Source organism: Aethalodelphis obliquidens, unplaced genomic scaffold (genome assembly GCF_003676395.1).
Source record: "Aethalodelphis obliquidens isolate GAN/ISIS:26980383/991018 unplaced genomic scaffold, ASM367639v1 scaffold14, whole genome shotgun sequence".
In the NCBI taxonomy this organism is placed as follows: domain Eukaryota; kingdom Metazoa; phylum Chordata; class Mammalia; order Artiodactyla; family Delphinidae; genus Aethalodelphis; species Aethalodelphis obliquidens.
The window spans coordinates 37,705,599-37,717,482 of NW_020837958.1; the positions used below are offsets into that span (position 1 = coordinate 37,705,599).

The 11,884-nt window shown below is 41.8% G+C and overlaps 1 protein-coding gene across 1 annotated transcript in view; it reads right to left on the minus strand.

The window, feature by feature from the left end:
- The window catches only part of LOC113625048 (NACHT, LRR and PYD domains-containing protein 14-like), a 47,565-nt gene extending 43,528 nt beyond the window's left edge, over positions 1-4,037 (minus strand). Inside the window, 3 exon segments of the mRNA XM_027115500.1 lie at positions 1,256-1,311; positions 1,313-1,325; positions 2,354-4,037. Coding sequence (XP_026971301.1) covers positions 1,256-1,311; positions 1,313-1,325; positions 2,354-2,645 — 361 coding nt within the window. The 5' untranslated portion in view covers positions 2,646-4,037.
- Between the last annotated feature and the right edge of the window lie 7,847 nt (positions 4,038-11,884).

Below are 11,884 nucleotides of genomic sequence, written 5' to 3' on the forward strand. Positions count from 1 at the left end.
CCAGTTCATCTGTGCCATTTTTCTAGATTCCACATATATGTGTTAATATACGATATTTGTTTTTCTCTTTCTGACTTACTTCACTCTGTACGATAGTCTCTAGATCCATCCACGTCTTTACAAATGACCCAATTTCGTTCCTTTTTATGGCTGAGTAATATTCCATTGTATATATGTACCACACCTTCTTTATCCATTCGTCTGTTGATGGGCATTTAGGTTGCTTCTATGACCTGGCTATTGTTAATAGTGCTGCAATGAACACTGGGGTGCATGTGTCTTTTTGAATTATGGTTTTCTCTGGGTATATGCCCAGTAGTGGGATTGCTGGGTCATATGGTAGTTCTATTTTTAGCTTTTTAAGGAACCTCCATACTGTTCTCCATAGTGGCTGTATCAATTTACATTCCCACCAACAGTGCAAGAGGGTTCCCTTTTCTCCACACCCTCTCCAGCATTTGTTGTTTGTAGATTTTCTGATAATGCCCATTCTAACTGGTATGAGGTAATACCTCACTGTAGTTTTGATTTGCATTAATTTGATCTGATTTGATTTGCTCTAATAATTAATGATCCGGAGCAGCTTTTCACGTGCTTCTTGGCCATCTGTATGTCTTCTTTGGAGAAATGTCTATTTAGGTATTCTGCCCATTTTTTGATTGGGTTGTTTGTTTTTTTAATATTGAGCTGCATGAGCTGCTTATATAAAGATTTTTCTTTTGATGTGGACCATTTTTAAAGTCTTTACTGAATTTGTTACAATATTGCTTCTGTGTTATGTTTTGGTTTTTTTGTCCCCAAGGCATGTGGGATCTTAGTTCCCCGACCAGCGATCAGACCCATACCTGCTGTATTGGAAGGCAAAGTCTTAACCACTGGACTACCAGGGAAGTCCCTACAGCATCATTTCTAATGGAAGAGAAGAGACGCAAAAAGCCAAATAATCCCTGCCAGCTCAGGGACTCTTCAGTCTATAAAACAAGATATTAAGATACCTTTGTTCATCAGACTGTCAATTTTTGACTGGCCATTTCCAAATACTGCTCTTTTGAGGCTCTGAATTAACATGGTTCTGTTTCTGACTTTGTCCAGAGAGCCAGTTTTGTCAACTCTTTTTGAACAATAATCACAGAACAGGTAGGATATTGCAAGAAGTTAACAAGGGTTGAACAAAGGTCCCCAGGGAGATAACTTTCCCCCATGATGCTTCAAAAGCACAAACCTCCCAAATCTGACAAAAAGCCCATCTACTTACCCAGCACTGCTTCCTGATCACCTTGTACCTTTCTGGCCCCAGTGTCCTCTGGTCTCAGTCTGGGCTGTCCCTGCAACAGGTTCCAAAAGGATCGTGAGATTTACCAAAAACAAGGAGAATTTGGTGATGGTCAGAACAGGGGCCAGAATTTTCCTCAGTGTCCAATTCTATGATCATCTGGGTTTAAGAAACTAGAGCCAACAAAGCCTCAGACTCCACCAGCTCAGCTGAGGGTGAAGTGATGTGGTGTGATCAACACTGAAGCATGATACCTCTTGCCATGCTTCCCACCCTGTAACTCTGAGGCAAGTAGTCTAGTCTAAGCCTAAGTTTCCTCGACTGTACTGACCTCACAAGGATATGGTAAGGCTCAAAAGAAATAATGGGGCTTCCCTGGTGGTGCAGTGGTTGAGAGTCCGCCTGCCGATGCAGGGGACATGGGTTTGTGCCCCGGTCCGGGAAGATCCCACATGCCGCGGAGCGGCTGCTCCCGTGAGCCATGGCCGCTGAGCCTGCGCATCCGGAGCCTGTGCTCAGCAACGGGAGAGGCCACAACAGTGAGAGGCCCGCGTACTGCAAAAAAAAAAAAAAAGAAAGAAATAATGGATATACATTTTGGAGCTCTAAAGCCTTGTATACAAATAAGGAATTTTAGATGTCTACAGAATTTCACACCTGGGAATGACTAAAACTACTGTTTTGCCTTATGTCCCTTAATAATTTTTTGCCCATTCCTCATATTTCAGCAAAGATTTAAGGTCATATTTGAGTCTCCTCAAAATTTAGGCCAACCTATGACTTTATTTGTAGTTTAGGCAAAGGAGCACTAGATGGGGCAATTCTTTTCACTCAATTCCTTTAATCATTCTAATTGGTACAAGATGGATGAATTACCCCCAATTAAGGAGCCAGGCTGAATTACAGTACTCAGAACCCTCCAGCCTGCTTAGTGTTCCTCAAACGATCCAACGTACTTGAGCACCATGGAGCCTGTGTCCCACAGAATGGTTTAATCCCCAAGTCCCTCTCATAGAACCAATGGGCTCCAGGAACCACTTCCTTCTTTCCACCTGTAGAAGTGTGTCCAGCATCACTCACAGTTGATCTCTGCGTTTGCTCTCTCACACAGATCCTTCAGGTTCATCTTGCCAAAGATTTTGAGAGCCACCCCCCAGGCCTGCTCTCCTGGATGGTACTCGTTCATCAAGTTAGCCAAATCGTCCCGCTTGGCCTTCTTCACTTCAGACCAGGGTATCCTGCAGGATCCAGGTCCCGTGGTCTCATTCTTTAGGAGTGACTTGAATCTATTTAATTCCTCTTTGTTTAGCTCCTCCAAATACAGTAGCAGCCCCAAATCAGAAAAGAAGGAGGAAGATGACAAATCTGTCATCTTGTCCAGGGATCAATATTCAAGCTTCAGTGGGGAAAAAATAATCAAAAGAATGTGGAATAAATGGGACCTATTGAAAAGTAAGTTTAGAAAATGAAATACCTCTAAAAACATATATTAATTCAACAAACCTGTATTGAAGCCTACTGTATCAGGCTCAGTACTGACTTCCTGTCCACTGTTATACATTTTCTATCATAAAAACATTCTTCTAATATAGACCAATCTATGATTCTTCCACCTTCCCAAGAGTTACTCCCAGTCCCACACTTATGAGCTGTAAGAAATAAAGAAAGGCAATTCATCTCTCATTACTCTTCTGCAAAGCAAGGATATCAGAACCAATCTCAGAGGACTGTGGTATGGATTAAATAAGGTAGAGTTCCTATATCAACTGGCTCAGAACAGGCTCCTACTACGTATTGGCAAATTTCTTCATTCTCTCTCTCCCCCACCAACACCCAACATACATCTCAGCCTATAAAATGGTGTTATTGTACCCCCATCATTACTCTTGAAGCACATGTGTCACCATTGGCATATATCACCATTTACCTCTTGTCATGTCATCTCTGGTCACAAATCCATACTAGTCCCTGAAGATCTGCATTCTTAGCTCACAAGCTACTTTCACATCCACTCCCCAACACCACAATTATTCTGGGTGAGCTCAAAGTTAAAGCCCTTCCCAAACAGCATTCTCGCCCACCTCAACCCCCATGACCTCATTCCACTCTAGCATTTCACCCTGATGCTCTCACTTACACTTTATCATCAGCAGCTACCCAAACTCTGCAGAGTCCCTTAAATTAATTAAACTCTTAAACTAATACCTTCCAGTTAATAGAGCAGTTTCAAGCCTTCACTCCCATGGTGACTGTTCTTCAAATGCTATCAAATCCTAGTCTTTTGAGCCCTCTGTTTTCCTCTTATTTATCAGCCATCTTAAGAGCCTTACTCAATTTCTTATTTAGCACGGGTACTGCAATCATTTAAACCGTATCTTCAAGTTCCTCGTCTCCTCTTCAGTGATTTGCCTAAAGAGACAGAGCTAGTAAGTGGTACAGCTAGAACTCAACCTAGATCTTTCTCCAACCCCCTCTCCTTTCCAGCCTTTCATATGCCACCCCCTACTCTTGCCAATGGGATTGGATAAGATTGATGGGACAAGTAAAGATGTACAGAGGGAGATTTTACTTCTTAAACAGAAGGTGAATTATCTGAAAATTACAAAGTAAATCAGGACTTTCTCCTACAGTAACCTGTGAGCTATCGGCTGTTTTAGGGTTTTGTTTGTTTTGACTGGACTGCAGAAAATAATCTAGATTATAGATTAGGATCTGACCAAAACAGGTTCCATAGTAATTTTTTTTTTTTTTTTTTGGCGGCACACGGGCCTCTTACTGTTGTGGCCTCTCCCGTTGCAGAGCACAGGCTCCAGACACGCAGGCTCAGCGGCCATGGCTCATGGGCCCAGCCGCTCCACGGCATGTGGGATCTTCCCGGACCGGGCACGAACCCGTGTCCCCTGCATTGGCAGGCGGACTCTCAACCACTGCGCCACCAGGGAAGCCCAGTAATTTTTTTTTTAAAGAAGCAAAAAGGAGAAAATTTGAGGAAACTTCAAAGGAATACTGAAATTCCTCCAGAACATATAAAATACGGTAGGTGAGGGAAAATGTGACATGTAATATACAGTTATCACTGCATGGGAGCCTATCTTTTCTTTCTTCTTTCCTGTAACAAAAGAAGGTGGCTCTAGCCCCTTTTCTATAGCTCATTCCTTCACCCCTGAATCTCATTAGAGTCAGGAATTATTAAGGGACTTAATCCATCAGAAATCTCTCTTCACTTCTCTAGCCTCAACTTCTCCCTGTCCTCTAAGTCCTTCCCATTAGCACTGAAACACGCCCAAGTCCACTTTAGTCTTTTACGAGTGTTTCCTTCACTTCATATCCCCTTCATCTTCAGAGTCAAACGTCCTCAGTCTTCTATACTTTACGTATTATACCTCCTCAGTCCCCTGCAATCTAACTGTTGCTACCACAATCCCACTGAGATAGCTCAGACCAATGACCACCCTGTTGTAAAACCCATTTTAAAATTCAATTTTCATATCTGTAAGCAGGAAAAATAACAGTACCTACCTCCACAAGGACTGGAAGATAACACATGCACCTAATTTACAGGGTGCCATACATATAATACTATTTTAACAATGCCTTAATTGTTGATATTTTGTCCCCCCTTGGCTCTCATCATATCCCATACTTCCTTCATTTTCCTCCTGCCTTTCTAGGTGAAACTTTGAGCCAAGATCTGTAAGTTCTGAATCCTACTGGGTTTCTACTATATGATATCTACAACTCTGACAGAGAGTACATTATACTTTGGCTTCCTTCCCAAAGGTTTTATGCTGTTCTTGAAGGAATTTTTTTTTTTTTTTAATTTTGTGGTCTTCCTTTGTTTACATTTTTGGGAAGAGGAAAACAGATGTTGTCTGGTGTGGCTCCTCTTCTTCGATGGCATTCATAAATTCCAAAATGTTCTGAACTAAAATGGGAACCCATGGCCTAAGAGGATCTACTTCAATTTGCAAATTTATTGATGTAAAATTTTACCACCTATAATAATGAAAAGATATTTGTTCAAAATAAGTTATTCACTCAGCACATATTAATAATTACCATATTTGTTGAGGATCTACTGTGACAGGTTCTTTATGAAAATTTTCTCTAGTCCCAAAAGTTTGGTTTTATCCACATTTTACAGATACAGGGACTCAGAAATTAAGAAGCCTGCCCAGGTTACAGAGTTGACAAGTAGCTTATCAGACTACAAAATTCATTCTCTTTCTACTAGGTACCACTTGCCTTCTAATTTCACTTTATTTTCCCAGACACTGGGAATTCAGATTTAATGAAATCTGTGTGGCTATGCTCTGATATCTGACCCCGTGCTGAACACCGGGCTAGGGGAAAGGGAAGACCTCTAAATATATAATGGCGGTCCTCTGAGCTCTAGCACTTCCAGAACACAAAGGAAGGAGGAATTCTTTTCCATAAAGGGTAGAGATGAGAAGGTCTTGGAGAAGTTACATTTTATCTAGGAAATAGGATATTCCCACCCTTTTCATACATTCCTGTCTGATTTCATTTCTTGGGCCACTGTAATCTCCTATAGCAGTTTCTCAACCTCACCACTATTAACATTTTTTGCCAGATAATTCTTTATTTGGGAGATACTGTAAGTGCATAGTAGAATGTTCAGCAGCCTTCCTGGCCTCTACCCACTATATGCCGTTAGGACCCTCAATCTCCCACAGTTGTGACAAACAAAATGTCTTCAGACATTGCTAGATCTTCCCAGGGCAGCAAATTGCCCCACTTGAAACCAGTTCCAAAGTCTTACCCTCTACTGCTTCGTACACAACTCAACAGCCCTTCTCTATGACATTACCATAACAAATCAAAGAAACAAAGTAGATAGCTCAGAAAAAGGCATTCCCATGAGATTGTAATGTATGACAGAAGAAACATCATAATTGGGAAGGGAAGCATTCAGTGTAGATTATTAGGACAACTTGTAAACCATTCAGACAAAAATTAGTATCCTCAGAATAAATCTCAGATACATAAATCAGAACACTGTTAATACTTCAAACAAGAGGGCGGAAAGCAGAGCATATTCATTATGCCTTAGAAAAGGAGGAATTTACCAGCTTGGACACAATAAGGGAAATGATCAAGAATCAGGAGATATATTGTTAACTATGTTGAAATTAAAAATTCTTGTCCATAGGAATTCAAACACAAAAGGTAAACTGAAAACAGCAAATATTTTTAGGAAATTTGACAAATAATGAGTTGAATTTTAAATTAGTAAAACCACTTTAGAACTGTTGGCATTAACTAGTATAATTGGAGATACGCACCCAGACCCAGATCTTGGTTTCTAATACCATTCTCCAATAAGAGGAATGAGGGCTCCTTGGAGAAACTGCTGATTCTAGAGTTGGGAGTATACAAACTGAGTCTAAAGCTTCTTGTTATGCCAGAAAGTAAGGAAAAGAAAAGGATGAGGTAGGTCAAAAAGATACAAGAACCAACCCAAAAGAGCTCCCAATGGCAAAAGTAAGTAATGTATTATAACCTAAAGTATAAAGCAAATGTTCATAAGTCTGTACTGATATAGATAAATGACTGAATGAATAAATTAATGGGGGGAAAGAGACAAATCTTACTTACAGAAGAATTCCAAATACTTTATGTAGCTATTCCTTCCTCCAGGAGGTGGATCTTAACTCCAGCCCACGCCCACCCAGGAGTGTGGATCATTCTTAGTGATTTGCTAAGTGGAGAAACCTGACAAACTCTGCCCTAGCCTGGTGAGCAAGGTTAATATCATCAACCATAAGTCACTGTTCACAGTGTGTACCACTGATGTGATTTGATGAGAATGGCATATAACCACTGTGATATTCTTCCCCTAAATCCATAATCCCAGTCTAACCATGAGGAAAATTTTAGACAAACCTAAATGAAATGCTACAAAATACCTGGCCAGTAACTCTCAAAAATGTCGAGGTCATTAAAAACAAGGAAAGACTGAAAAACTGTCACAGACCAGCAGAGACTAAGGAGACAAGATGCCTAAAAGTATTGATAATATGGTATCCTAGAAAGGATCCAAGGGCAGAAAGAGTACTGGGAAAAAAAAGTAGTGAAATCTGAACTAAGTGTGAATTAATAGTTTTAATTAATTGCTTTAGTTGTTACAAATATACGTTAGTAATACAAGATGTTAAAAATAGGGGAAGTTGGGTGATGGGTGTACGAGAACTCTTTTTTTCTATAAATCTAAAACTATTCTAAAATAAGATGGTTGTTTTTAAATTGGATTTATGCATACACGATGGCCTAGCAACTACAGTCCTCAGAATATATTATACCTAACAGAAATGTGTGTGTGCAGGTATATGCCAAGAGACATACGAAAATAGCCATAACAGCATTGTTTGTAATTCCTAAGCACTGGAAAAGATCCAAGAGCAAACCTATAGTAGAACCAACAAATAAACTGGTAAATTCATAGAATGAACTCCTAGGGAGCAATGAAAATATATGATCTGTAGTTACATGCCACTAGGATGAATCACACAAACATAATCACTGAAAGAAGTCAAACCCCAAAAGATTATATACCATATAATTCCATTTATAAAAATATCAAAACTAAAAAATAGAAAACTAAACCGGGATACTGTTTATGGATGTATGTGTAAGTGTTAAAGCCGTATTTTAAAAATGGGCTGGGGTGAGGAAGTAACTACCATAAAAATCGGTTTAGTGTTACCTCTGCAGGGAGGGAGGGATTTGTAATCAGGAAGCTTCCCCTGGGCTCTTGGGCACTCTACAGTAATGGTAATACGTTAGTAGAGTGTAGTATGGTAATAGTAATCTTCTATTCCTTGACCTGGTGATGGTTCACATGGATATCACTGGGTTAGCATTCACTAAGATGCACATTTATGTTTTATGCAGTCTTCTATATGAGTTACAGTCCCCTCTAAAATATGGTTTTAAAAAGGTTCATATCACCAAAAGACATAATACAAACATATTAGAAAAAGCACTAAAATAAAATTATTGTAAATAACCTTTTCAGACGGGGGGAAAATAGCTAACAAGTATTTCAGAAAATGTTCAGACTTAAGCAGATACCAAAACTAATACAAACCAGGTGATATCACTCCACACTTATTAAAATGGCAAAAATAAACTTTAAGAAACAATACCATATAACGATGAGAATGGAACGAAGCAGATATTGTTACTGTAAATGTTAATTTGTACACTCTTGGAAAGCTGCAGGTTTCACAGCTCTGGAGAACTTTAAAAATATGCATGACTGTTCAATCAGTAACTTCTCTATGGGAAATTATCCAATGGAAAGAATTCCAAATACAGAAGAGAAAGTTTTGTGCATAATAGAAGAGTAAATAATTGTCAACAAATTAAAATTTAATGATGATTAGTGAAATAAATGCATAAAAATATGGCACACACTTGAGTTTTCAGCCATTAAAATGATCTCTTCATACAGCAATATGCAACACATGCATGGTTAAAAGCAAATGGTAGGAGCATAAGGATTACAACTAAGGAATTGAAACCTCTGCATAAAAAATGGATGAAATATATCAAAGTATTAACTACTGTTGTGTTTTGGGTTTAGGACAATTTGTAACAACTTTCTTTAATCAGAATACATTACTTAAATACGTGGAAAAATAAAAAGGTGAGAGAGGCAATATCAATTTGTCAAATCTCAAAGAGATTATGAATGCCTGCCAACTGTACTTGAATTTGGAGGGTGGGAGCTCAGTGGAAACCTCTGCGAAGAGAGCAATTTTTTTTTTTTTCGGTACGCGGGCCTCTCACTGTTGTGGCCTCTCCCGTTGCGGAGCACAGGCCCCAGACGCACAGGCTCAGCGGCCATGGCTCACGGGCCCAGCCGCTCCGTGGCATGTGGGATCCTCCCAGACCGGGGCACGAACCCGTGTCCCCTGCATTGGCAGGCGGACTCTCAACCACTGCGCCACCAGGGAAGCCCAAGAGAGCAATTTTAGGTCTCTGCTGGGGGAGAAGGAGTGGGAGTGATACTACTACTATGGGTAGAGGGTGACTGACGCAGGGAGCAAATATGCGCTATTCTTTTTAGAACTTTGTTAGAAGAGGAATGAGAGCAATTGGTAGCGAGGAGCATAGAGAGTGCAAAGTTTTAGGCTAGCGGTTTTGTCTTCAGTCGGGCGAGGGGGTTGGAGGCGTCACAGGGTGGAGGAATAATGGCGGAGCCCAGGTGGAGGGAAGATTCTGGGGTTGAACGATAAACACCTGCTCCAGGCAGAGGGGAGAGAACCGTGCCTGAATTCATCAGAACTCTTGACAGTGGGGATAATCATACCACCTGACATCAGGAGAGTTAAGAAACGGGCATTGCCCGCGAGTTAAAGGCTACACTAGGTCTTCACCCAAACTGCACTCATTACCCACGTGGGCACCCCGCTCCCGGGCTGCCCGCCTCCCCAGGTGCAGCGGACGAGAACCTGGGAAGTGGCCTCTCCCGCCCGGTCACCGCCGGCGCCCTCTAGCCAGCACCGTTCTCCACCCCCGGGGTCCTAGCAGCTCTCCTCTTGGGCCTCGGGCCGAGTTTGCCTGCCCTTTCTTGTCTTCCACACAGAATCCGGGCTCTGGCAAGACGCTCACGGGATTTAACTTTGTATTTTAGAGCAGGCAAAATACACGCAGAGAAGAGGACGGTCATTCCATACCTTGGGTCACACGGTGGGCACTGGTGGCGAAGGTTCAATTCCAGCGCTGAAAGCCACGAACCCAGGAGGGAAAAGAAAGAGGGAAGGGAGGGGCTCAAGAGTTACCTGCTGTCTGTTGCGAAAGGGGAACTCACTCTTTGACCCTTTACGCCAAAACTCCCTCCGGCGCTGCGAGCCGAGCAAGCGCGCGCGGAGTGCTGGGTGGGCCGCCCGGAATGCTTGGACCCTCACAGCCCGGCCCAGAGAGTCTCTTCCCATTGGCTCGCGGGGCAAGGGGCTGCTCCCACTCTCCCGCTCCCGGCCTGCGTCTTAGACCTGCGTTACCACGCCCTGCTCCTAGGAAAAGATACACTGTTCATTATGGGATCCTCTGTGTGCAGCACACCTTGGGGCACACAGCCTCCTTTTCCCGATAACCAGTAACATGTGGGGAAGAGAGAGTCTGGGAGTTGGACCCTAGCTACGGATGACCTTTCCCAGACAGGCTGACTTCTAATAAGCTGCGTCCCCTTATTCATCCATCCAATAATCCCTATAACTGTTGAGCACCCACTTCGTGCCTGACAGTTTTCTGGGTCTTCTCTAGCAGGGAACAAAACATTCAAAATTTTCTGCCGCCCCCCGCCCCCAGACCCCCACACCTCCCATGGAGCTTACATTCTACTGAAGGAGTAGAGATAACCAACTGCAGTGTATCAGATGGTGATCATTGCTAAGGAGGAAAACAGTGGGTAAGGGACCTAGTGCTTGGGGGTGGGGGCTAGGAGGTGGGTCCTATCTCTCTTTGGGTGAAAAAGGAAGACACTCTGCGAAGGGGACATTTGCAGAAAGTGAGGGCGTGAGCGATGCAGATGGAGCATTCCAGGGGGAGGAAATATCTAAGTGCAGAGGCCCTCGGCAAGAGTCTGCCTGATAGACATGAGGACATTTGAGTAAATCAAGCATCATGGTCATCATGACCCTGTGTTGACATATAGTTAGTGGAATTTCGTCCAAATCCCAAATCTCTTGTGTAAATTTATGGCCTTGGCCCCTCAAAGTTGGCTTAGACTCTAATAAATCCAGCAGCTTCAGCAATTAGAATCGTCTCTCAGATGAGAGACCTCAGATTAAATGGGCAAATGTGTGTCCTCTTAGGATGGGGATTACCCATTCTAAAGACCCCCCCCTTTTTTTTTCCTCTTGACATAGCAAGATTTGGGAGATTGTGGAGTTGTCCATAGCCTCATTTAAGGTAACACTTCTCCAGCTGGAATCTTCACGGAGAGCTTTAAACCTTATTGGCAAAGTAGGAGTCAGCATTCATTGTCATCAAGTAAATGTCCACTCTAGGCAGCAGATACTAAGGGAGCAGGCCTGCTAGTTGGCAAGATGGATCCAACAACCTCAATCACCCAGAAATCAGAGCCTTAGATTGTAAAGATTCATTTAAAAACTAATTCAAAAGGATAACCAACAATGTGAGGGTGAGAGAAAACAAGGTACACGCTCTTGGTTTGGCTCCAGCCTACTATATGGATTGGTTATATAATAGCTCTTCAGGTAATGTGCTAAATATTTTATTCACAAGTCCATACATCTTAAGAGAAGCTATGAATGTTAGAGGTTTTGCTTCTGAAACCATTTCTAACATGCTCATAAAAAACCATGAAATAGAACACATTTATTTCAGGAAAAAATTAAAAACTGAGGAGACTGTTAAAGAAACGAAGTTTTACAAACTGAGTGTCCCAGAACTGTACCTTAGTAAAAATGAATTAGACATTTTTATTTTATTTACATATATCTGACAATATTTGATTTTATGTGAATGCTTACGTTTTATATCATGCATTTTAGTGCAATCTTTTTTGTTTCTTTTTGACAGCTCTCCCACTAAAAAAAGCCCCGTGAAGAACACGTTTGC